This window comes from Lynx rufus, unplaced genomic scaffold (genome assembly GCF_022079265.1).
Source record: "Lynx rufus isolate CCGP_SWC_20201006 ecotype Redwood Valley unplaced genomic scaffold, mLynRuf1.p SCAF_7, whole genome shotgun sequence".
NCBI classification, from domain to species: Eukaryota; Metazoa; Chordata; class Mammalia; order Carnivora; family Felidae; genus Lynx; species Lynx rufus.
The window spans coordinates 54,128,982-54,156,739 of record NW_025814889.1 but is presented as its reverse complement, the minus strand read 5'-3'; the positions used below and the strand labels follow the sequence as shown (position 1 = coordinate 54,156,739).

General features: G+C 36.0%; 1 protein-coding gene across 1 annotated transcript in view; it reads right to left on the bottom strand.

Moving 5' to 3' along the window:
• Positions 1 to 241: 241 nt before the first annotated feature.
• SLCO1B3 (solute carrier organic anion transporter family member 1B3) overlaps positions 242 to 27,758 on the bottom strand; it is a 69,287-nt gene continuing 41,770 nt past the window's right edge. Inside the window, exons 9-15 of the mRNA XM_047066902.1 lie at positions 26,786 to 26,950; positions 24,986 to 25,181; positions 21,132 to 21,297; positions 18,854 to 19,038; positions 13,050 to 13,114; positions 9,832 to 9,949; positions 242 to 449 (exon numbers count right to left, since the gene is read on the bottom strand). Coding sequence (XP_046922858.1) covers positions 242 to 449; positions 9,832 to 9,949; positions 13,050 to 13,114; positions 18,854 to 19,038; positions 21,132 to 21,297; positions 24,986 to 25,181; positions 26,786 to 26,950 — 1,103 coding nt within the window. The remainder of the gene's footprint in view (positions 450 to 9,831; positions 9,950 to 13,049; positions 13,115 to 18,853; positions 19,039 to 21,131; positions 21,298 to 24,985; positions 25,182 to 26,785; positions 26,951 to 27,758) is intronic.

Sequence of the window (27,758 nt, the reverse complement as noted above, 5' to 3'; positions counted from 1 at the left end):
ATGGATCATCTGCATTAATGTTCACCTAAAATGCATAGTCATACCCTGAACAAAGAGTACTCTCATTCCTTTTTATATATAGTCTGGTTCATTATGACAAATTCATAGGTGATTTGCTGTACCTTCATAAATGAAGAGTGCGAGGACTCTCAGTGAAAAGACCAAGAACTGGTCAAAATAACATCCTACTACTTTAATACAATGTTAGTGTAAAACACAGCAACATATTCTTTTCTTCCCCTTACATATGTGCTTCATTGTCTGAAGAAGGTACAAAATATCCATCATTATTTAAGGGTTCTAAGTTTGCTTCATTCATATCTTTTCTTCCATTTTCTGATGCCTTGGTATTTTTTCCTTGATATATTTTCTTCATAGTGAAAATTAATACAACAAGCAGAATAAGTGCTGAAAATCTTAAGCTCACAATCAAGCCCAAGTAGGTATGTCTGTTAAAAGAGAAAGAAATTAAATTTCCATTTTCAGTCATTTAAAACAATTTACAGTGTTGTTCTCCAGTATGCAGAAGACCTTAAGAGGAAAAAAAAATGGGACTTGAAATTATACATAAGAATATTCAGTCAGCAATTCTAGTGGTTATTTTTACTGATACATAGGAGGGTTTTTAAAATTATTTTAAAAGGAATATATAAGCCACAGAAACTAAGCATGATTAATGATCTACCTAAATGCTTTCCATAAAAGTAAGGTATACTTGGAATGTTTAGCTTTCTCAAAGATGGATTAGTTCATGTGTAATGGAAAGAGACTATGAAGGAAATGAATTAACTAACAGATCATCAAATTGAATTCATTTAGATTGAACCAGGAGCCAAAGTGTAGTTTATAGGCTAAATGCAATCCACAGCCCATGCTGTATGGCCTAGTGGAAGTGTTTTTTTTTGTTTTGTTTTGTTTTTTTTAGTTTTATTTATTTATTTTTTTGAAATTTGTTGTCAAATTGGTTTCCATACAATGCCAGTGCTCATCCCAACAGGTGCCCTCCTCAATACCCATCACCTACTTTCCCCTCCCTCCCACATCAACCCTCAGTTTATTCCCAGTTTTTAAGAGACTCTTATGGTTTGGCTCTATCCCTCTCTCTTTTTTTTTTTCCTTCCCCTCCCCCATGGTCTTCTGTTACGTTTCTCAGGATCCACATAAGAGTGAAACCATATGGTATCTGCCTTTCTCTGTATGGCTTATTTCACTTAGCATAACACTCTCCAGTTCCATCCATGTTGATACAAATGGTCAGATTTCATTCTTTCTCATTGCCAAGTAGTATTCCATTGTGTATATGAACCACAGTTTCTTCATCCATTCATCAGTTGATGGACATTTAGGCTCTTTCCGTAATTTGGCTATTGTTGAAAGTGCTTCTATAAACATTGGGGTACAAATGCCCCTATGCATCAGCACTCCTGTATCCCTTGGGTAAGTTCCTAGCAGTGCTATTGCTGGGTCACAGGGTAGACCTATTTTTAATTTTTTGAGGAACCTCCACACTGCTTTCCAGAGTGGCTACACCAGTTTGCATTCCCACTAACAGTGCAAGAGGGTTCCCGTTTCTCCACATCCTCTCCAGTATCTATAGTTTCCTGACTTGTTCATTTGGCCACTCTGACTGGCATGAGGTGACATTTCATTATGGTTTTGATTTGTATTTCCCTGATGAGGAGTGATGTGGAGCATCTTCTCATGTGCCTGTTGGCCATCTGGATATCTTCTTAAGAGAACTGTCTATTCGTGTTTTCTGCCCATTTCTTCACTGGATTATTTGTTTTTTGGATGTGGAGTTTAGTGAGTTATTTATAGATTTTGGAATCTAGCCCACCTACTGGAAGTTTTTAACAAAGCTACATTAAATTATCTTGCACATATGGTCGATTCTTATGATTCTCAGCTTTGGTTGCACATTAGAATTATACCAGGAGATTTTTTTAAATCCCATGCCCATGCCACAGTCCCTGAACAATTAAATAAAAATTTCTGAAGATGGGACACAGATATTTGCAGTTTTTAAAGCTCCTCATGTGATTATAATGAACAAGAAAGACTGATTGTCACTGACCTAGTAGGTTAGGAAACACTCACTGGCCTCATGACATTGTTAACTAATTGACAAGCTTTACACACAAAAAATATTTGAACAATTATTAGGCTTAATTGAAGCTGAATGGATTTATAGAATTTTGAGCCATATAAGCTTAAATTTATTAAAATTACAATAGAATGTTGTGGTGTCCCACATATAATAAAAGAAATATTTTAAACCTTCAAATATATTTGTCTCATCCTTGGGTTATGTCAAGTAGTTCTACAACAATGTTAAACTTTTCAGAATTTCTATTGTTACTGAGAAAAATTAGTATGTGTTTCTGATTATGTAACTGTTGCTAAGAAAACTTGAGTAAACTGGGTTTAGGTTAGGTATTGATATCATAATGTAGATTTCTACTTCTTGGAGTAGGAATTGTTTACATTATTTTTATGCTAGATAAAATGAATGAACAATTGTCTGGTTACCTCAGATATTAAATCCAAAAAATCATAAGGTGACTAGGTTTTGCTGTTTCTTCACTGGAGAACACACTGCTCTTTTTTAAAATTCCACTTTAGACAATGTCTAGGCAGTACTTTTCAAAGTACTTTAGGCAATGAACACAACTGACCAAAAGGAAAGTGATAAGGGCCTTGAGTGAGCTTCAAAGTGTTAAGAGTTCTAAAGAGGGTTAGTTATCTCCAGCTGGCTGCAATATTGCAAACTTCATGGCAGAAAGTAGTAGTTTTCTTAGACTGCCTTCTTTCACTTGGCAATGTGTATTTAAGATCCTTTCTAGGAGGAGGGGCCAACATTGTGGAGAAGTAGGGGGATCCAAAGTTCCCTCATCTCACAAAGTAGTGTTGAAGCTAAAGGACTTTGAACTCCAAGAGTCCAGGAGGAAAAGAGACTGTGGCTTCCAGGGACCCACCAGGACAACCTGATGGGTCATAGGTGTGTGACTGTGAACTGGAAGAGACAAAATGAACCGAGGAGAGGGATCCCCTTCTGCAGAGAGACAAAGGGAAGAGAAGGAGCAGCTGGGGAAGCATAGGTCTGTATCTAGACAAGAAAAAAAAATCACAGACTGGGACAGAGAAAGAGGCAATCTCTAACTGAGGGGCTTTCTCCGGACTGTGACTGGGGTCAGCTGACTGGCCTGTGCCCACCAGTTAGGGACCACCTATTGGGCAGCATGGAGTGCTGCTTCCCCAGTACTGGGCGCACAGAGCGGGAGTTTGAATTCCAGCCAAGCACCAGGACACAGGAGTTGGCGGAGCAAGACAAAACGCCTCATTTGCAGCCGCAGCACAGTGAGGACAGCTCAAACAGAGTGGTTTGGGACACCTGGCCCATGGAGGAGAGACTGGGGTGTCACCATTTTCTCCTCATCACCAACAAGGTGGGACTTCAGCAACAGACAGCCGGGGGGGGGGGCACAGTGGAGGCAAGGCCAGCGCACACCATACCACGCCCCTCCGCACCTGATAACTGTGTATCTATTGGAGTGGGATTGATACTGATGAACCAGATGGCCCCTACTCCAGACCAGCGCTGTTGCATTGCCTGATTTAATTCTCAGACAATTCTTATTATATAGATACATTCTTCTTTCCTTTTCTCCTTCTTATCTCTTCCCTCTTCTAGTCTGGTTACTCTGGTTGTTGGCTTGTTTAAACAGACATATTTAATCCATTCTCTTGATACATGTTCCACATCTCTTTCTTTATTCTCCTTTTTCTCTCTCTGGATTAAGCCCTACAGTTTCTCTGTATGGATAACTTTATTTTCTTTTTCTTTTTCCCTTACTCCTTCTTTATTTTTCTTACTCTTTCTCTCTGGATTAAGCCATATAGTTTTTCTGGTCAATTTTTATTCTTTATTTTTCCCCTCCCTTGTCATTTCTCTCTTTGTATGGGATAAGGCCTCTTCCATCAATACCTCCTCCACCCTTTTATTTACTTGTAGCTTATGTTTGGTTTTTTTTGTTTTTGTTTTTTTGTTTATGCGTGTGTTTGAGTGTTTTTATTTTCTGTGTGTTTTTTGTTTGTTTGTTTTCCTTTCTGGGGATACTTCAAGGACCAAATCAAAGCACACCTAGTGAAGGGTTCAAAACATCACTATGAGTAGGGAGATAAAGTAACCAAACTCACAACAACAGACAGCAAGTACACTCTCCAAAAAACATCTCCTGAAGGGCCAGGCCCTGGACAGTGTATTACCCCTCTTTAATATAGTAGTTCTCAGAGGCGCAAGACACATAACAAGCTTTTAAAACACATAAGGGACATAAAACTAGCCAAAATGATGAAACAGAAGAATTCTCCTCAAAAGAAATTCCAGGAAGAAAGGACAGCTAAAGAATTGCTCAAAACAGATATAAACAGTATAACTGAATATAATTTAGAATAACAGCCATAAGATTAATCTCTGGACTTGAAAAAAGCATAGAAGAGAGCAGAGAACCTATTGGTGCAGAGATCAAGGAACTAAAAAATAGTCATGCTGAATTAAAAATGCTGTAAATGAGGTACAAAATAAACTAGAGGTGGTTGACAGCGAGAATTGAAGAGGCAGAGGGGGAGATTGGTGAAATAGAAGATAAAATTATGGAAAAAGATGAAGCTGAGAAAAAGAGATATAAAAAAAATTCTGGATCACAAGGAGAGAATTAGAGAACTAAGGGATTCAATGAAATGGAACAATATATGTATCATAGGAGTTCCAGAAGAAGAAGAGAGAGAAAGGGGCCAAAGGTGTGCTTGAACAAATCATAGCTGAGAACTTCCCCAATCAGGGGAAGGAAACAGACACTGAAATCCAGGAGGCACAGAGAACTACCTTCAGACATAACTTGAATTGATCTTCTGCATGACATATCATGGTGAAACTGGCAAAATACAAAGATGAAGAAAGAATTCTGAAAGCAGCTAAGGATAAACAGGCGTTAACCTACAAGGATAGACACATAAGGGTAGTAGCAGACCTATCTACTGAAACTTGGCAGGCCAGAAAGGAGTGGCAGGAAATTTTCAATGTGCTGAATAGGAAAAATATGCAGCCAAGAATCCTTTATTCAGCAAGTCTGTCATTCCGACTAGAAGGAGAGATAAAGGTTTTCCCTAACAAACAAAAACTGAAGGAATTCATCACCACTAAACCAGCCCTACAAGAGATCTTAAGGGGGGCTCTGTGAGTGTTGTAGACTGTAAAGCACCAGAAACATCACTACAAGCATGAAACCTACAGATAACACAAGGACTCTAAACCCAATCTTTCAGTAATAACACTGAATGTAAATGGACTAAATGCTCTAGTCAAAAAACACAGGGTATCAGAATGGATAAAAAAAGACCCATCTATTTACTGTCTACAAGAGACCCATTTTAGACCTGACAACATCTTCATATTGAAAGTGAGGGGATGAAGAACCATCTATCATGCTATTACAAGTCAAAAGAAAGCTAGAATAGTCATACTTATATCTGAAAAAAATAGATTTTAAACTAAAGACTCTAACAAGAGAGGAAGAAGGGCATTATATCATAATTACAGGGTCTATCCATCAAGAAGAGCTAACAATTATAAATGTTTATGCACGGAATACGGACGCACCCAAATATAGAAAACAATTAATCACAAACATAAACCTTATTGGTAAGAATGTGGTAATTGCAGGGACTTTAATATTCCATTTACAACAATGGGCAGATCATCTTTACAGAGAATCAGTGAATAAACAGTGTCCCTGACTAGTATACTGGACCAGATGGACTTGACGGATATATATAGAACTTTTCATCCTAAAGCAGCAGAATATACATTCTTCTCAAGTGCACATGGAACATTCTCCAAGATAGATTACATACTGGGTCACAAAACAGCCCTCAGTAAATATAAAATAATTGAGATCATACCATGCACACTTTCAGATGACAATGCTACGAAACTTGAAATTAACCACAGGAAAAAGTTTGGAAAACCTCCAAATGCATGGAGGTTAAACAACATCTTACTAAAGAATGAATGGGTCAACAAGGCAATTAAAGAAGAAATTTAAATGTATATGGAAACAAATGAAAATGAAAACACAACAATCCAAACCCTTTGGGATGCAACTAAAGCAGTCCTAAAAGGAAAATACATTGCAATCCAGGCCTATCTCAAGAAACAAGAAAAATCCCAAATACAAAATCTAACAGCATACCTAAAGGAACTAGAAGCAGAACAACAAAGAAACCCCAAACCCAATAGAAAAAGAGAAATAATAAATATCAGAGCAGAAATAAACAATATGGAATCCAAAAAAAAAAAAAAACCTGTAGAATAGATCAATGAAACAGAGAGTTGTTTTTTTGAAAAAATAAGTGGGGCACCTGGGTGGCTCAGTCGGTTAAGCGTCCAACTTCAGCTCAGGTCACAATCTACCAGTCCATGAGTTCAAGCCCTGCATCAGTCTCTGTGCTGACAGCTCAGAGCCTGGAGCCTGCTTCGGATTCTATGTCTCCCTCTCTCTCTGCCCCTTCCCTGCTCATGCTCTGTCTCTGTGTCTCAAAAATATAAAAACATTTTAAACATTTTTTAAAAAGAAAAATAAGCAAAATTGATAAACCCCTTGCCAGAGTTCTAAAAAGAAAAGAGAGAAGACCCAAATAGATAAAATCATGAATGAAAATGGATTTATCACAACCAATCCCTCAGAAATATGAGGAATTATCAGAGAATACTATGAAAAGCTATATGCCAACAAATAGGAAAACCTGGAAGAAACGGACAGTTTTCTAGACACCCACACACTACCAAAACTCATATGGGAAGAAACATAAAATTTGAACAGACCCATAACTAGTGAAGCAATTGAATCAGTTATCAAAAATCTCCCAGCAAATAAGAGTCCTGGACCAGATGGATTCCCTAGGGAATTCTACCAGACATTTAAAACAGAGTTAATACCTATCCTTCTCAAGCTGTTCCAGAAAATAGAAATAGAAAGAAAACTTCTGGACTCATTATGTGAAGCCACTGTTACCTTAATGCCTAAACCAGACAGAGACCCCACAAAAAAGGAGAACTACAGGCCAATACCCCCGATGAACATAGATGCAAAAATTCCCAACAAGATACTATCAAACTGAATTCAACAGCATATAAAAAATATTATTCACCATGATCAAGTGGGATTCTTTCCAGGGCTGCAGGGCTGGTTCAATATTCACAAATCAATCAATGTGATATATCACATTAATAAAAGAAATGATAAGAACCATATGATCCTGTCAATAGATGCAGAAAATGCATTTGACAAAATACAGCATGGTTTCTTAATAAAAACCCTAAAAAAGTTGGGATAGAAGGAACATACTTAAACATCATAAAATCCATATATGAAAAGCCCTCAGCTAATATCATCCTCAATGGGGAAAAACTGAGAGCTTTCCCCCTGAGATCAGGAACACGACAGGGATGTCCACTCTCACCACTGTTGTTTAACATAGTGTTGGAAGTCTTAGCATTAGCAATCAGACAACAAAATGAAATAAAATCCATCAAAATCGGCAAAGAAGTCAGACTTTCACTTTTCACAGACCACGTGATACTCTACATAGGAAAACCCAAAAAGACTTCACCAAAAGACTCCTAGAACTGATACATGAATTCAGCAAAGCTGCAGGGTACAAAATCAATGTACAGAAATCAGTTGCATTTCTGTACACCAATAATGAAGCAACAGAAAAAGAAATAAAGAAACTGATCCCACTTACAATTGCACCAAAAATCATAAAATACCTAGGAATAAACCTAACCAAAGATATAAAAGACCTATATGCTGAAAACTATAGAAAGCTTATGAAGGAATTTGAAGAAGAGACAAAGAAATGGAAAAAGATTTCCTGCTTATGGATTGGAAGAACAAACATTGTTAAAATGTCGATAGTACCCAAAGCAATCTATACATTCAATGCAATGCCAGTCAAAATTGCACCAGCATTCTTCTCAAACCTAGAACAAATGATCTTAAAATTGTTATGGAACCACAAAAGACCCTGAATACCCAAAGTAATATTGAAGAAGAAGACCAAAGCAGGAGGTATCACAATCCCAGACTTTACCCTCTACTACAAACGTGTAATCAAGACAGTATGGTATTGGCACAAAAACAGACACATAAACCAATGGAATAGAATAGAGAACCCAGAATTGGACCAAAAAATGTATGGCCAACTAATCTTTTACAAGGCAAGAAAGAGCATCCAATGCAAAAAAGACAGTCTCTTTAGCAAATGGTGCTGGGAGAACTGGACAGCAACATGCAGAAGAATGAAACTAGACCACCTTCTTACACCATACACAAAAATAAACTCCAAATGGATGAAAGACCTGAATGTGAGACAGGAAACCATTAAAACCCTAGAGGAAAAAGCAGGGAACAACCTCTTTGACCTCAGCTGCAGCAATTTCTTACTTGACACATCTTCAAAGGCAAGGCAATTAAATTACTAGTAAAAATGAACTATTGGGACCTCATCAAGATAAGAAGCTTTTGCACTGCAAAGGAAACAACCAACAAAACTATAAGGCAACCGACAGAATGGAAAAAGATATTTGCAAATGACATATCGGGTAAAGGGCTAGTATCAAAAATCTATAAAGAACTTACCAAACTTAACACCCCAAAAACAAGAAATCCAGTGAAGAAATGGGCAAAAGACATGAATAGACACTTTTCCAAAGGAGATATCCAAATGGCCAACAGACACATGAAAAGATGCTCAATGTCACTCCTCATCAGGGAAATACAAATCAAAACCACACTCAGATATCACCTCACGCCAGTCAGAGTGGCCAAAATGAACAAATCAGGAGACTATAGATGCTCGAAAGGATGTGGAGAAACGGGAACCCTCTTGCACTGTTGGTGGGAATGCAAACTGGTGCAGCCGCTCTGGAAACCAGTGTGGAGGTTCTTCAAAAAATTAAACATAGATCTACCCTATGGCCCAGCAATAGCACTACTAGGAATTTACCCAAGGGATACAGAGTGCTGATGCATAGGGGCACTTGTACCCCAATGTTTATAGAAGCACTCTCAACAATAACCAAATTATGGAAAGAGCCTAAATGTCCATCAACTGATGAATGGATAAAGATGTGGTTTATATATTCGATGGTTATAAGTTACACCTTCTTTTTCCAATTTACCTTTTGTCTTTGAACTTTGCCTCAGTTTTGGGACACAGAGTTTTGTTTTTTTTTTTTTTCTACTGTGGTTTTAGGGGCTAGGATCATACTGAGCAACACATTCCTGCTTCCTAGATAATTAAAAGTATTTCTACCAGAGTTTTTTTTTTTCTAATACTTGTAGATGTAAAGTATTTTTACTAATTTTTACTAATTTCTACCAGAGTTTTTTTTTCTAATACTTGTAGATATAAAGTATTTTTACTAATACTTTAGTATTAGGAGAGATTTTAGAAACAACAACAACAAAAAAAAACCTGAGTACAAATCCCAGATCTTTTTGTTATTTACTGTATGATTTTGAACAAATTACTTATTCTTTTTGAGTCTTTATTTCTTCATATTTAAGGAAAAAGGAAAAAAATCCATCTCCTACAGTTGCTAAGAGTATTAAAATGAGATACCATGCTGCCTGATACAACATGAATACAAAGTTCATTAAATGGTGTTTATAATCATTATTATACCGAAAATGACATGTCATCTTTTAGGAATTAATATAGTCAGAGGAAAAAATCAATTCAAGAAATATATTTATGACATCTTACCCATATAATCTGGAGTTATACAACCTGCAAAACCCTCGTTTCCCACAGCTGCTGGTAGACCACTTCATACATGTTTTATCAATCAGAGCCCCAAAATATATAGGCGCTGGAATTCCTCCTGCAACATGAGATGAGAAAAGGTCAATTCAAGGAACATGTTTCAAACATAACTATGTGATATTCCACACTGATACATTTTAGATTAAGTAAAAGTTGAAAATTTTAAAGCACTCTTCCATTGTTTTGACCTAAATTTACTCAATAATTGAGACTGTTAGGAATCTCAAAGGCTCAAATCACATATAATAGCATAGATATCTGTTATCTACCTCACCCGCCACACATAGGGAAGAGAAGATGGAACATTAAACGCATGTACACTCTGTTCTTATGATTCCCAAGTAACTTAAGCCTGACTGGTGAAAAGGAGAATGTTGTGAGTAAAATATGAAAGTTATGTTGGTTCGTACATAATTTTTCTTAGGCAAGGAAAGCTGAGGAATGGGAGTAGAATTATAACTTCACAGGGAAAGGTAAATGTTCTCAACTCAATTACTGCAAAGTCAGGAGAGTCTTGTACGCTATTTTTAAGAAAATTAGAAGGTAGGGGCACCTGGGTGGCTCAATTAGTTGAGCGTCCAGCTCTTGATTTCTGCTCAGATCATGATCTCACAATTCAAGCCCTGTGTCAGGCTCCGCACAGAGTGTAGAGCCTGCTTGGGATTCTTTCTTTCTCTCTCTCTCTCTCTCTCTCTCTCTCTCTCTCTCTCTCTCTCTCTCTCTCTGTACCTCCACGGCTCATGCTCAATTTCTCAAAACTAAATAAACAAACAAAAAATTAGAAGGTAAATGCCAACACTAGCTCTTCCTCCGCAGACAAGCACAGGCTCAGCTTCACAGAATTCTAGGCATCTTGGCAGGTTGTCCTTTCTTGGCTTAGAGCTCCCCTTCCACTTTGTTGGTGTCATTAAAGCCCACAATCCTGCATTTTCTCTCCATTGATTGTGCACATTTTTAAAATCTCCTGAAGGAGCATGGGCTGTTCAAGTTAGGGCTGGTGGCTGAATTTTGTTTCTGTTAATGTTCTGATGACAATGATGCCTAGGTGTCTAGTGGTCTGTGCCTAACCCAGGTTTTATTTGTAGTGTACAGTTTTACAGAATGTAAAGCTTTTTAGAAATACATATGCTACCTTATAGAAGAAGTGCCCATATATTCCTACTGCTATTTTAATAAACTCTGAGATAAACTCCTAGTTCAAAGGACTAGTAATTTGAATAAAATTTTAGTGACATGCCAGTAGAGATCTATATTGCATATGGTGGAACTGAAGTGGCCATGTTTTTACTTTGTTCTTTTTGTATTTTGATGAGTGGCTGACAATTTTTATTTTGTTACATAAAAGTGGTAGTGATTCATATTTCACAAATTTTATTAATTCCATTTACTTTTAATTAGTCTCAATTTTCTGAGAGTGAAAAATCGGAGATGACAAAATTCTGGTGTCTGGGCTAAACATATCTGAGGAAAACTGGTACTGAGAAAATGGGTGAAAAATTTGCAGCTTTCCACAAATTACAGCCACCCTTTGAAAAATGAAAAATGCATGCCAATAATTTATTTTCCCCATATAATACCACCAGTCTGACCAAACTGACCAAACTTAATGCATTAAATGTTTTAGGTAACAACCTTGGTCTTAAGTCATTACTAGAATTTTAAAACTTCAAATTATCTATTTTTTTATTATCCTTTTCAGTTTAATGATTCTCTATGGACTCCTCACAATTTACACATATTTTGTATTCAAGAAAATTATTTGTGAAAGTTCACTACTCAGGATGCACTTTTTTTCTCCCCATAAAAGCAGTTAGGTTCTATTGCACCATATATTGGACACATCAAAATAATGTGCTCAATTAGGATGGTAAAATTCCTTGCTTTCTGTTTTATGGCATTAGAATAATTTCCTCTAGTCTCAATCTTATTTCAGAATCTAAGGAGGAGTGCTTGTTTCCACATTCTATTTCATCTGCTAGCTTCTATGGCTTAGCTTCTAGGAGTGAGGCATTTCCATCATATGTGGAGGCAGGAAGCTTCTAGGACAGACAGAGCTGTGAGATTAGAGAAGAACAGAAGGAAGGCTGGGTCGAGAACTAAGTGGAATCCTGCAGCACCTCCATCTTCTTCTCTCCATGTGTTTTGTATTTCCTCTTTCTACCTTTAAGGATCTGTGGCCTTCTCAAATATACTTCCTGTACAACTTCTCCAATGCAATTAGCCATAGAGTTATGTTTCTTCCTTTTGCTTGCACGGATCCCAGGGACTGGCCCCTCTCGCTTACTTTTCCTTCTGCCATCAGTGGCTGCCTCCAGGCCATGGTCAGTCTTCTACCCCAATCCCTAGAGGAATGGTGCTCTTTTCCTACTTCCCAGGAATAAGCATATTATGTTAATACATCTTACAAAGGGGCTTGCACAGGAGTTAAGTTAGGAGTTGTTGAGCTAGCAAGGGAAATCTGTGTGGTATAAATGGCAAATGACAACAAGGGGAAAAGGGCGATATCCTATATCTTGTACTAATCACCTCATTTGAATATTTAGAAATAGGACTCTAACCTCTGGAGTCTACAGCCCTACTCTTTAACAACATAAAACACTACTTCCTGAGCTTTCTTTCGTTCAGAACACTCCTTTAGTCCCAGATGTTCAGTCCTACCATTTAGTTCCCATTTCCTCTCTCATTTTTAACTTCTGATAAAGGTTAGGGTCCCCAGCCTTGGAGAAGAGGGAAAGCAAAAAGTCTGCTCCTGTTGTTTCACACAATCTCAGCCTGACCGGATACCCAGTACTTCCAAGCTGTTTTGGGCATTAACGTCTTTGTGTAGAAGGAAGGCCCTCCACTTTGCCTATGGGAAGTAACATTCCTAATTCTAAAAGTAGAGAAACTTGGGGGATCACTTATCTTTGTGTTAAAAAGAGTGTAAAACAAATATGATGACTCTTTGTTCTAGTTAAACCTTGACGTTAACTAGAATGAACAAATTCTCTTTTAAGTTACTTAGTTTTCCTCTCATTTTTTATTTACAACAAAAATAGAAATTATTTTGAATTGTAACTTCTAAACATTTCTTATAATTGGAAATTAATTATATTCAGTCTGTGAGCTTTGGCATGAAAATTTATATCTTAAATTTTTAATCTCTATATTTAGCATACCTAATGCTCGTATAGTTAGTGAATGGAAACCCACTGCAAGGGATTTCAGCTGAGGTTGAACATTTCTGAAATAAAATAAGGGCAAAGAAACATTAAACATCTCCAAAATACCAAACCAAGTTCAATACTTAAACATTTCTTGGGGCTCCTGGGTGGCTCAGTGAGTTAAGCATCTGACTCTTGATTTCAGCTCAGGTCGTGACCCCAGGGTCATGAGATCAAGCCCTGCATCAGGCTCCATGGTGAGCATGGAGCCTGCTTAAGATTCTTCCCCTCCCTCCCTCCCTCTCTCTCTCTGCCCCTATTTACTCTTTCATAAACAAACAAACAAACAAACAAACAAACAAACAAATACTCAGTGGCATTTTTCTTCATGTTCAAATGAAAACCCTCAAGTGAATGGCTGACATTTCAAGTTGTCTTTCAGTTGTTTTAAAACGGGAACATATGAGTGATAATAATTATTATTCTCTTATTTTTCAATATGTTGAGATTTCAAGACAGTTTAGCATTTTCACAATTGATCCTTTGAAATCCTATCAGTTTGTGATTGAAACAGACTTTATTATGCCTACAAAGAAACAGATCTCCTGTGACCCATTCAGTTGACACAGGCCACGTGATACAGCAGATGCTTTTATTGAGGTCTTGGTGTGAGGAGAAGAACTCTTTTACCATCTTATTTCTGCCATTTATGCTAAAAGCAAAGTTCACTAATATGATTCATAAGCCATGGAATATAACCAGGAGGGTCAAAAAAGATACCTGTGTATTCTAGTGTCTAATGTATGTAAATGGCATTTTAAAGGGAGCAAGCACATTTGTATCCTCTCTTTTAGAAATTAACTCACTCTTCCATTTAGAAATTTCTTTCCACCATTCCATTTTTCTGTGTCCAATGAGATGATGACACTACCATACCTGTGATAGCCTAATACATTTCAAGTGAAATGAATTATCCAGCAGTAATGGCAGGATAGGGAGGAGTTGACTGTTTCTATGGAACATTTCTATGGAAATACTTGATTAACTAATACAAAGGTTTTTTTTTTTTTTATTTGAACTGTTTGGATGACTGTATTTGTTCATAGAGATAAGCAGACTTAGTCATTCAACAGATGTCTAAGTGTCTCTTATGACATTCCATGCTAGTTCTTATTCTTGAATAAGGAGATAATGGTGGTTCATATTGAATAAGTGACTTGGAGAAATCATGTAACCTCTCTTAGTATCAGTTTCCATATTCCTGAGTCCCTGGGTTCCTACATGGTTTAGTTCATTCTTTAATCACACCCAGTCTCTTGTTCTTACAGCACTCAAACTCTTCCATTATATCCCTTGTTACCAGGAAAATCTTTAGATCATATGTTCTTAGGAAATTTTTCACTTTCTTGCTCTAACAAAGCCTGGCTTCCCCCTGATGGTTCTCTTTCAATGCAACTCTTTCAAGTGGGGGCTGTTTTTCTCTCACAGCCTGCAGTCTCACTGGGCCTCAAGAATAGATGTCCTTCTTGCCTTTTCCTTTCCTTGTTTTTTTACTACCTGCAGACCCTAGTGCCTCCTCTGAAAGACCTTTAACTTCCCTCAAGTATTGTGCCACTCTAATATATCATTCTCTAACTTACTGGCTGAAATATCTATGGACTAGCACAACACTCCCCACCCCTGCATCATTCCTTGGCAATATTAGTACTAGGCTGTGATTTTTTTCCCAAAACTATATCTGCCACTCTTCGTAGTTATTTTAATAATCCATGTAAACCATCCTCTCAAAGCTCTGGCCTACATGTTTCTTGACCTCTTCACCCATTTGGGGTTATCTCACCCACTGCATGGTCATGCCAATCAGTACATGCTTCCCTAATTATCAGCTTTGAGCTCCCTTCTTCATAACACCTCTTAACTTCACTGTATCCACTAAACCAACTCCAACAAAGTTCAGATCCACAGGGCTCTTCAGGACCTTGCCACCCTCCACCTTGTACCCACCCATCTCCATTTTCACCGCCTAATTTCTTACCTACCATGTTCTCTCATTATCATCCTTCCTTTCATATACCTTAAACTTTCATGTCCCTCTCATCCGTTATTGTCCCAGGCAAGCAAAAATGCTTTCATCCAACCCCTACCTTTTTCATTCGACCCCTCCAGAGCTGTGCTGAGTTGAGGAAATCATTCAAACATTCTGACTAAGCTCATTTTAAATTCATAAGTACAACCCCCCAGGGCCTCTGGTACAATCCTACTGTATTTTACTAGCCCACTTTCCCAGTTTATTCTCCCAACCTTAAAGATTACAAGTTCCCACTTTCTGATCTCATTTCAAGCTACTTCTTTTTCCTCCTCTCTCTTAGTTGATTACCTTGCATTTTATTTAGCAGAAAAAGTAGACGCAATCAGAACAAACTTTCAAAACCCTTGTATGAGTAAAGCTAAACATGTAACTTTTTTTTACTCACATAGAAGACATTCCTTTCTGTTATAGAATAAACTCCATGCACTTGTTCATATCCCCTTTCACCTTCCCCTGTCATGTTCCCTTTCTTTCCTGTACCATCAATTTCCTTAAACTCTACTGGGTAATTCTCATCAGTACACAAGCATGCTATAATATCTAACATAAACAGAAATCTTGACACCACACCCTTGCTAGCTTACCACATCTCTTCTCTGCTTCTTTATATAACATTACTAATATGAAGGATTTTCCCTGAGTATTTGCACTTCCCCTTCTTGCATTTCCTCTTAGTTCTTTGCAAAACAGCCCTTCTTTCCTCCCATCTTTATGCATTACTTTTGTTAAATCTAGTGACAAGTACATAATGAAATCCAACAATTACTTCCTAATCTTTAACTGCCATGACACACCTTCTTGGTTTCTCTCCAACCTCATGGAATCTCTTTCCTAGTTTCCTTCAATGGATTCTCCTCCTATTCTTGGTTTATGAGAGTAGAGTGCCTGGGTCTTGGTTCTAGAATCTTATTTCTATCTTTATTCAATCTTTAGAAGGTCTCAACATTACCAAGATTGTAAATAACATCTGTGTGTTATTCATTCCAAATTTAATGTCTCCAGCTCCAATATTTCATCAATAGGCATCTCAGACTTACAGGGATAGAACAAATTCTTGCTTATCCACTATCTTCAACTACCCTTCCTTAGTCTGCCTCAGTTTGTTGAAAGTACCACCATCTTCTTAGAGCTGAGCCAGAACCTTGAGATCATCCTTAAATTTTTCTTCTTACATGCCACATTCAATCCATCAGCAAATACTATTGACTTGGTTTTAAAAACAGATCAAAGACAAACTGATATCACTTTCTAATTCCTTTACCATCACTATCCTCAATCAAATTCCCATCCTGTGAAGAACTATCAAAGCCTTCCATTCTCCCTGATTCCATCCTTGAGTCCCAAAAACTTGATCTCCACACAACAGCCAGAGTCATCTTACAATTGGATAAGTCAGGTGTATAATTTTAATGCCTAATGGCTCTGCTGGCTTCTTAATACAATTAGAATAAACTCAAAAGTTGTTACTGTGACCCACAGGGTATGTTTTATCTGGACCATGCTCTTCACTTGTACCCAGATCAGCATAGCTTATACCCTCATTTTTTATTGTGCTCTCTTATCAAGTGAATTCCAATGCACAATATTTGAATTATTATCATTTATTTGCCCCACTTCTATATTCTTAGTCTGAGTTATTTTTCTTCCTAGTGCTTAATACTTCTATTTTACATATTTACTTGCTTATTTATTGTTTCTTCTTTTATACCCATCCAGTCTTTCACCCTCACTGGAAGCTAGTAAAAGAGGAGCCTTTATCACTTATGTTCATAGTTCTGTCTCAGCTCCTAGAATTGTGTCTGACACACAAAATGAATATAATGAATGAGTGAATATAATCATTCCTGCTTAGTCTAGTTTTAATAATAGCCTTATGATGTAAGCATTGGAAAATCATTAATAGACTGAAGTTCATATTTTTATTCTACAGTCTGCTTCACAAAAGTTTTCTTTCATTAAAATTAAAGGCTGGTGAGAGATCAGTAAATGTTTTTGATGGTAATGTTTATCTTAACCACTTAATAAGGTAAAATATAAATGTCATCAATGATGAAACAGTGTTCTCTAAAACCCTCTATTCACTCTGCAAAGATTTTAAATTAAAAAGCTAAGACTTAGGGGCACCTGGGTGGCTCAGTCGGTTAAGTGTCCGACTTCAGCTCAGGTCATGATCTCATGGTTCATGGGTTAGAGCCCCGCATCAGGCTCTGTGCTGACAGCTCAGCGCCTGGAGCCTGCTTCAGATTCTGTGTCTTCCTCTCTCTCTGCCCCTCCCCCTGCTCTCTCTCTCTCTGCAAAATAAATAAACATTTAAAAAAATTAAAAAATAAAGCACTAAAACATTTTTTTTTAAAAAGCTAAGACTTAGATAAAGCTAATGCAGAATTTTGAGGGAGTTTTTTTTTTCTGATAATTAATGTGTAATTTGGCAAATATGGAAGAGTTCTGTTTTTGAGTAGACATTTTATATTAAGGTGGAGACATAGCTGTAGAACAAATTAGCATAAATAATTTAACAAGATTTGGGGTAAGAATAAAATTTAAACAATTATAGATTCTGTCTACTCATGTATATTCATTTTAACACAACTTATCACATTTGTTTTCTTTCCCTTCCATGTCATGTTGTTGGCTGACAGTGAACTTGTGGTTAACTACCTAGGTCCTAAAAGTATAATTTGGATGTTAACCCAGGTTACCATATTTACACCTGTATATTTTTGAGATATGCATGCAAGTTTTAATATGTTTTCAGTTTTAGGTAACTGAACAATTAACTTCATCAACATGGTCTGTGTGATCTTCTCCCTTCCTAACTCTCCAATCTTATCTTATGTCATAGCCCTCTCACCCAGTATGTTCCAACCAACTCAAACACTCCAGTTCTTTCTGGTCTTGAAGAATTGGCACTGATGCTCTTTTTCTATAAAGTTCTTCATTTGGCTAATGTTAACCTATTCTTTAGACTTTAGGATTCAATGTTGCTTTTTTTGAGAAGTCTCTGAGTCCTCTTCTCACTGCCCCTCACTTCAATCCTCAATTAGGTTTTCCTCTTTATTTTCTTTAATGTTGTTCTTTTTCCTTACTAGTACTAATGACAGTTTCTAATTATGTATTTATTTTTAAACTTATTTTTCTTACATCATTATTTCCTGTAATATTCTAATGTGTATCTGTTTTATTCAACATGGAATATTCTTCAAGCATGGTGTAAGTATTAGTCTAATGAGTGAAAAAAGGAATGAATTCTGCTCATACATTTTTTTCTTATCTATGAGGGTAATTGAGAGACCAAGTCAAAAGCAATTTTGAGGGTATATGAAAACTTTAGAATATTGTAGATGGTTTACATTACACAGTCTGGCTCCCAAATGTTTTCTTTCAATTAAATCAATGGTTGATTCACTCTGACAGGCTTATCCTGGTGTAAGGCATCTCAAAATTAGAAGTTCTTTTAGAATCACAACATGGATTTTTTTTTCAGAATTGAAGTGATTTTCAGTCACTCCATGTCACAAAATTCTTCATAAGAGGAGAAAATATGAAATCTTTTTATCATTCATTATGGCACTGGAGTATCACAATAATCCTAAGAAAATGCATTCTTAGAAAATTAAAATGTAACAAAATATAACTTCATGTTCCTAATATATTATGGAAAATATGTACATTATTAGGTGTGTTTATTGTCTAAATATACATTAAAGTGCTTTTAAAAAGTCATACTTACTTAAAAACCAGCATGATAGTTGGGGTGCTTCCCAATGAAGAGAAAAAATAATTCAAGACTTGCACCAGTACATAAATATAAAATTTTTTTGTACAATGATTGTCTCTTGGGCATTCACCCAAATTCACTGAATTATTTTTGTTCTGGACACCAGTTACTTCCACACAACTACAGTTATAAAACACCTAAAAAATAGTTGTTGAGATATTACAGAATATATTTGTAAATTATGACTGGGTTATAAATCATTTCATTATAGCTAAAGAAGTCTCACCCATCAAGCTAAAATGTTTAGTTTTTAAAACATACAGTTGTTTAATAGATGAAAGGCAAAATTGTTTCCTCTATTACTCTAGAAAAAAAGCTATTCACTATTAACATTTAACTCATTCCTAATTTAAAAATTAGAAAAGAATAGAAAAATTAATGTTTGAAACTCTGTAAATAATTTCTCATTAATATAAATTCTTTTAAATAATTTTCTCCCAGTCACTTTTACTTTCTATAAAACATCTAGTTACTCTCCTTAACAATCCTACTAAGTGTCAGAAACATCTTCTGGGGAGAGGCTACTCAGAGAATCCAGAAAATATAGTTTTGTGGGGGGCAAAACCTGGAGCTACCCATTAGAATTGGGGCAGAATCTAGGGGAATAGGAACTATGCAGGCATACTGGAACTACTTTGTACAGCAAACACAACATCCAAGAACATAATGACAGATTAGAGGATAGATGATGTTATCACCGGGGAGGTTCAACACAACAGAATACCCTAATGAATAGAGCACAGGAGAAGAAATCTTAGGAACAAATGATTTTAGAGATTTGATTTGGCAGGCAGTTTATTTATATAGGTGGCTTAAATAAATCCTGTTTTAAGGCTAGGCTAAAAAAAAAAGCAATTCACTTAAGCTTAAACTTCTTAGTACTCTAGACTATTTATTGAAGAAGGAATTGGAAGAGAATTTGAATCAGTACTTATCTGATGATCAAACTTTACTTTTTCACTAGGAATAATATGGAGGAATCCTTTATGTATCAAGCCTATTGACCAATATAACCAAACTCAGGTACAAAGGACGTTATTTTGAGTAATTAGGAAGGGATGATTTCTTACTAAGGATTTGGTAAAAGAACTCCCCAGTAATCCCCAAATGTTATAGTCATGCCAGTATTAAGAAAATGTCTCCACAGTACACAGAGTTCTCTTTAGGATTCTAACATCATGTCTCTTCCAGGCCTTCACTAAGGGGCCAAGTGGGACCATGGATTAAACAGGGCATTCTCAGTGAAAAGCACTAGAGCCATGAATATAAAATAGGGGTTTTTAAGTATAGTCCTTGGATGTTAATTTATGGCCTGGCTTCAAAGACTCTGGGTGCTTTATTCTTCAAATTCTCAGTACCCTTCAATAATACAATTAGTAGGGTTATGGACAAGGAAAAGATGGAAAAAGTTTGAAAATCAAAGACAGAAATGTGTGGAAGAGGGCAATGATTGATCATAAGCTGATTATATTGCTAATGTTGGTGATAAGAAAATGGCTCCCAACTTTGTGAGTACTCAGTAGATTGTAAGTAGAATACCTGATCCCCAACTATTGGAAATTAACCCAGAGAATTAGGGAGAATCCATAGTTTGCATGGAAGGGAATATTTTAAGTGAAGAAGGATATGGTATTTCTATGGAAGTTGTCTGGAATAGGTAGGCAAATGACTAAGTTATACTGAATAGAAGTGCTGCCCTTGGAGATATGAAAATTGGAAGCCAAGAATTGGATAGTCAAGTGAGCATGAAGCCTTGATTAATTTTTTGGAAAGTCAAAAGGGTGGTGAGCCTAAAGGCAATTTTGCATATAGATTGTTGTACTGGAAAGGCAGAAAGTACTGACAAATTGTTGGGTCAGAACTTTCCCCTAACTTCTGAAGGGTAGAGGATAAAGTAACCCTAATTGAATCTAATTAGTCAAATGAAGTGCTTCCTAGAGATCTTAAATGCATTTAAATTCCAGTCATATTCTCATAAATTCAAGGGGGAAAGTAGGAATAATCTCAATGAGAATTCAAGCAACAGAAAAACCCATTTGTGTTTCAAACAGGATTTTATTGGAGGTTAAACACAACCCCACAGCTATCACAATGACAGACAATACTGGGAGTCTTTTTCTTCTATCTTTTTACTGGAGACTTCACTTTCAGAAAGATTTGACAAGTAATAGGTAAACCAAATATGTGATTTTGATCAAGGAGAGAAGAGAAAGTAAAAACAAATACTCACTATAGACTTTTTATTGCCACTTGAAGATTTGCAACCTGCTAGACAAGGTGACATGTAAGTTACTCCATTGGCTCCACAGACAGGTTCCCAGTGACTTTCATCACAATTGCAGTCTGAGTTGCAATAAGAAAGTGGTACATTTATGTGAGATGCCACTGGATTATTTCTGGAAATATAAGGTAGACATATATCAAAAAGAGAGCGAGAGAGAAAGAAGAAGGAGAAATAGGAGAAGGAGGGAAGAGAGGAGAGAAGAGAAAGGAAGGGTAGAGTAGGAAAGGGAAGCAAAGGGAAGGGAGGAAGAGAGGAGGGCACGAGGGGAGAGGGAGAAGGATGAGGAGGGCAGGGAAGGAGAAAGCAGAGGAGGGCAGAAGAGAAACAAGGAAAACAGTTGGGCTTTAACCAGAGAAATTTGATGAATGATGATGCAAAAATGGCATTTTTAATACTGCTTATTAACTTAACACATACCCCCATCTTCACCCAGACATAATTTATGACCTAGAAAAAGTAAAACGTAAAGAAAAAAAAAAGATCAATAAGACTTAGATAGGCGATCTTTGTGATCCTACCAAGAAATTATTCATTAAACAAGTCACTTCATTTTTCTGAGACTCAGTTTCTCTTCAGTAAGGCAATAAACTAAAGTTCTCCCCAGCTTACTATAAAGTCCCATGAATCTGTTAGTGTTACTTAGTTTGAATTTTAAAATCTATATTTCAACTACATAAGAAAATAATTCAACATGGTCAAAGCAGAACTCCTAAGGATCAATTTTTAAAAATCAAGAATAAAATCACTCGAAAAAGACAAGAAAAACTCCATATAATTTTTAAATGCAATGACAACATGCTTTAAAATGATGGACTATAAAACATGGTTGTATGTATAAGATATAATTTCATAACATGGCTAAAATTATAAAATGGATTATTTGTATAATTTAATTTTCTGCTTATAGATTTTTAAAATTATGCTTTTGGTTTTGATAAAAATCTTGATAACATTTGAGAATTGATGAATTATCTTTGAATAAGATACTTGTGACTACTCTTCCTAAAACAGTTTTGCCATTTGTAAGTCAGAGATAATAACATCAATCGCATAGGGACTTTTTGGAAAAAAAAAATTAATAAGGAAGTTCTCAAGTTTTTATTCTCAGTAGCCCTTCATAGTGTTGAGGACCCCAAAGGTTTTTTGTTCAAGTGGGTTATATGTATTGGTACTGGTATATATAGACTCTAATTAGAAATTAATACTACAAATGTTTAATACATGAGAATACACAAGCACACATCATTAGCCACTAGACTGATGTTATCATTACATTATTGTAGCCTTAGAAAATATCACTTTACACTCATGAGAAAATGAGAATAAGAAAGACAAATACCATTCTGGTATTATTATAAAAATAGTTTAGAATCTGCTGAGACTTCAATAAGGTCTCAGGGACTCCTATTGACCCTCAGGCCACATTCAAAGAAACTCTGCACTTATTTATATTTTAAAAAGTTAGTTCTGTTACTAGCACTTCATAAATGTTGAATACATCTATTCTATTATTTACTATGATTAAACTATGATTTTCATGAAGGCAGCGATGTATCCTATAAATCTTCTTGATCTTTAAGGAGGCACTCAGTAAAATTACTGAAGGAAAATAATCCCACACAATTCTAGCTGCTTTCTTTTGAATAGATAGCACAGATAGTATACATGCTTTTAGGAAACTGGCTTTAGGCTAACGCATATCTGACAACTTGGGAGCCCTTAGAACTACTGATGTGATATAGCATCAGTCTGGAGTCATTGTGTGACTTCAAATAAGTTATGGTTCCTCTGGGTCTCAACTAATAAATTAAGAGGATTTAAGAGGTTTGAGCTTCATGATCTCTAAGGTTCTTTTTTTTTAAATATTTTTTAAGTGTTTATTTATTTTGAGAGACAGAGTGGTGAGGGAGGGGGGGGGGCAGAGAGAGAGGGACACACAGAATCCAAACCAGGGTCCAGGCTACGAGCTGTCAGCACAGAGCCCGATGCAGGGCTCAAACCCACAAAGCATGGGATCACGACCTGGGCTGAAGTCGGACGCTTAACCGACTGAGCCTCCCAGGTGCCCCTCTAAGGTTCTTTTACCTCAAAAGTTCAATGTTCTAGAATGTATTATGATGAGTGAAATACATCAGTCACAGAAAGACAAATATCGTATGATTTCACTCATGTGAAGTTTAAGAAGCAAAACAGTTTAGCATAGGATAAGGGAAGGAAAAATAAGATACAAACAGAAAGGGAGGCAAACCACAAGAGACTTTTAAATACAGAGAACAAACTGAGGGTTGCTGGAGGGGGTGTTGGGTAGGAGGATGGGCTAAATGGGTGAATAGGCATTAGGGGTTCCAACTTACTCTGACGAGCATTGGGTGCTACATGTAAGTGATAAATCACTAAATTCTACTCCTGAAACCATTATTATACTATATGTTAACTAGCTTGGAATAAAAAAAATTCAATGTTCTAAGTACTCTGTATTTACCGGAGTGGGTAATGCTGGGTGGATAGGAGTAATTACCAACAGTCAGGACTAGGAGGAAGCAGAGAGATAATTCAAGACCAGATTGACAAGTATCTAAGAATAGGATGGTGTTTAGGTAAGCAGTTGTGGGGAAATTTGACAAGTTCAAACTGACACCTCATGAGATCGAGACTTTAGAAGCTCAGAGCCAGCACTACGTAGCACAGTTATACAAGCATAATCCAAAGATCTTTCCTTGTTGTCTGAATGTGAACCTTTCCAAGCTTAAATTCATGGCTATATTCTGGAGATTATAAGAAATCTACACCAAAATCCTGCCCCTAATTTGGGGTAGAGACTGGCGTACTGGGAATACTTCAGATAATACTACAAAGTAAAGGTTTTCCCAGGTCTAATATACAATCATACATAGGATATTTATTAATTCTACTGCTAATAAAGATAATATCATAAGAAACAGTATTAGCTTGCAGAAAAGGAGAATTCAATACAATGTAAGGAAGCAGACTTAAGTAGAAAGTCTACGACTTAAGTAGAAAGCCGATAGCCCTGCATGGAGGTAGGAGACCCAGTATACCACATGGGAGAAACAAAAATAACTTCTTGATGCCAGTGCTGGGAATTTGGGTCCCCCTATAGCAAAAGTCGGGGACTGAGAATATTTGAATATCTGAACAGATGGTTTCTATGAGGGAGTTTCTTCTTCTGGAAAACAGCAACAAAATATCACCTGCCTATGAGACTTGTATTCTACCATCTAAATCCTTTACACCTCCTCAAAATGAAGAGTTCCAATCCTTAAAAACTCATTCTAAATTTGTCTATCACTTTAAAATAAAATAGATAGTTGTTAAACATTACAGTTAACTGTAGATAAGAATTTTTCAGTCACTTTTGGAAAATGTTATTTATATTCCTCTTATAATGCATCCAAAATTGTAGTGGTTAAGACTAAAAGTTTTGGAGTCAAAACTCCCCAATTTAAGTCAGAATCTTAACATTGCTAGTCTTGTAATATGTGTATTTCTCTACACCCTGCTTTCCCTATCTATAAAATGAGGGTAAAAGTACCTGTCAGTCATTATAAACAAGCCCAAAAGATAACTATTATTATTACAACTTATGTAGTTTTTCTTTTAGGAAGGAATAAAAGGAGAACTTTTTGAGATTTTAGGAAGTGGAGGTTTTAAGAATTTGTAAATTGAAATGTTCAATTAAAAAAAGTTTATCTAAGATTGTTATCTTCCCTGTTTTACTTATAGTCTTTTACATTGTATAATTTATACATTGTGCAATTAATATATTGACATATACAAACCCATCATAGGTCAATGTTAGGCCAGCAACTGATTTGCTTTCACAAATTACTGCAAAGTTGAATTGTTGAAATATGAGGGCCAATGCACTGGTATAAAATGATAATTTGGCAATTCCAAGCAAGCTAAGTTTGAATTTTTTAATGATATATCCTCCTGTAAATATTCCAGTTGCAACAGTTGGTAAGGTTATGGTTCCTAGAAATAAGAGAAAAAAATTGTTGTTATATAAATATGGTTATTCCGAAATGTGTTATAATATGAAACACAGAGTACATCACCCAAATGTATCCCATCTTACGACTTAAGTAGAAAGCCAATAGCCCTGCATGGAGGTAGGAGACCCAGTGTAGCACATGGGAGAAACAAAAATAACTTCTTGATGCCAGTGCTGGGAATTTGGGTCCCCCTATAGCAAAAGTCGGGGACTGAGAATGTTTGAATATCTGAACAGATGGTTTCTATGAGGGAGTTTCTTCTGGAAAACAGCAACAAAATATCACCTGCCTATGAGACTTGCATTCTACCATCTAAATCCTTTACATCTCCTCAAAATGAAGAGTTCCAATCCTTAAAAACTCATTCTAAATTTGTCTATCACTTTAAAATTAAATACTAGAATTAATATCTCTTCTTTATTCATCCCAACACACATATACCCTAAAATGATAAATAGGCCTAAATATGGTATTAAAAATGACCCCTATTATAACTTTTCCATGTCATTGTCCTGCAAGAGTTATTAAAAGTAAAGATCCCTCTAACAACAACAACAACAAACAACAACAAACAACAACAACAACAACAACAACAACAACAACAACATAATTCAGGCTGGGAACCTTACTGGGAGTCAAACTCAACTTTTACCATTTAAACTTTTACCTTAAGTTCAATAAAAGTATTGAACATAATTATCATTTTCTTGTTTACTTATGACCTACTCACATGCCACTTGAGACGTTCAGTTTAATTTATCAAATATTTACTGAGTTTCTACAATGTGCTGAGTACTGTACTAGGTAATGTACTGCTCTTAAAATCTCATATTGGGGCACGTGGGTGGTTCAGTCAGTTGAGGTCTGACTCTTGATTTCAGCTCAGGTCATGACCCCAAGGTCGAGGGATTGAGCCCTGTGTTGGGCTCTGCACTGAGCATGAAGACTGCTTAGGATTCTCTTTCTCCCTCTCTCTCTGCTCCTCTCCCCAACTCATGCTCTCTCTCTCTCTTTCCAAAAATTAATAAATAAAATAATAGTAATCTCATTTTATACTGGTGGTGAGGGAAGAATTATATAAGAAAACCTTTTCTTCAAAAGCAAGTCTCAATATGTCACTAGAAACAGATATTATAGCAAAATAACTTATAAAATATGATACTTGTTTGAGTTATGTAGACATCAATGATGTGTTTGTTTTCTCTTTCCTATTTTTTGTAGGTAGCTGAGTTCTGATTTAAAGTCAACGAATTATGAAATTATGATTACATTACAAAAGGATTTGTCTCAGGATCTCAACACTAAACTATAAAATTCAATTATACAGATACTATATCTAAATAGTCCATTCACGTGCAACTTTTCTTCTAGGAATTCATCTTCTCAAAAATAGCATGATATGTGACTTCAAATGCAGAACAATGATGACACCATGAGACAGACAAATTCAACAAGATTTGCAAAAAAATAATTAGAAATTATACTTACTAAAATATAAAATTGCCTTCACAACGAAATGTCACTTGAAACTCAATTACTTGGTAGTATATAGCTTATCAAACAAACATAAATAACGTGTCTTACCAAGAAAAATGTTAGCCTCAGATGCTGACTGACCATACTGTTGCTCTATGTATTTGAAGATATAAGTAATAGCACCAATATGGCTGCTGGACAGTAGCAATGATGATAACAGTAATATAACATATAGGGGATTGGTAAGGATGCTTTTCAAGGACTGGAAAAAATCTATAAAATTATAAAGATAAGATATTACAATGCAGCTTAAGTATACATTAATATCTTAATTTTGTAAATATAAAAGTTATATAAGATTGAAAATTACTTAAATATATAACATAGAAAATCAGAGTACCCTGCAATTCTACTGTCAACAGTTTTTATATTTTCCTTCATTTTTCCATATGTTCATTAATATCTATTCAATTAGTTTATTTTACCCCAAAGTGAAATCATACATACATGCTGTTTTGCAACTTGCTCAGTTCACTTCATATTTGGTTATTCTTAGCACTCTACCATACAACTGCATGTATCATTAATTAATTTATTCATTCATTCAACAAATATTTGGTTTTCAACTGGGTCCCAGGCAATATGCTAGGTGCTCAAGAAACAAAAGTGAATAGACATGCAATGTCTCTTATTTGTTAGCACTTAGTATTAATTTTTATGTTAATAATACAATTATTAAGTAGAATTTTACTTTTAAGTAGAAAGTTCACAGAAATGAGAAGACCAAAGTTAAAAAATTATAAAGTTCTATTTAATGCAGGACTCAGATCTGTTTCTTGGTATGCAACTTTTCTGCTTTAAAATACTATATAGTATTATAAATCACCTTTCTTGTGGTACAAGGAGAAGAGAATAATGATGTTGTGTCTCAGGTGACATTATTACAATAATAGTAGAACAATCTGTGCCTACAAACAAGTGTGTGAAAAATTCATAACTTCTGTCCATGGCATGAATTTTGTAGTCTGGGTCTATAATTAGAGGGGTGACTAATTGTAACGGATGTTAAAAGTGGAAGGAC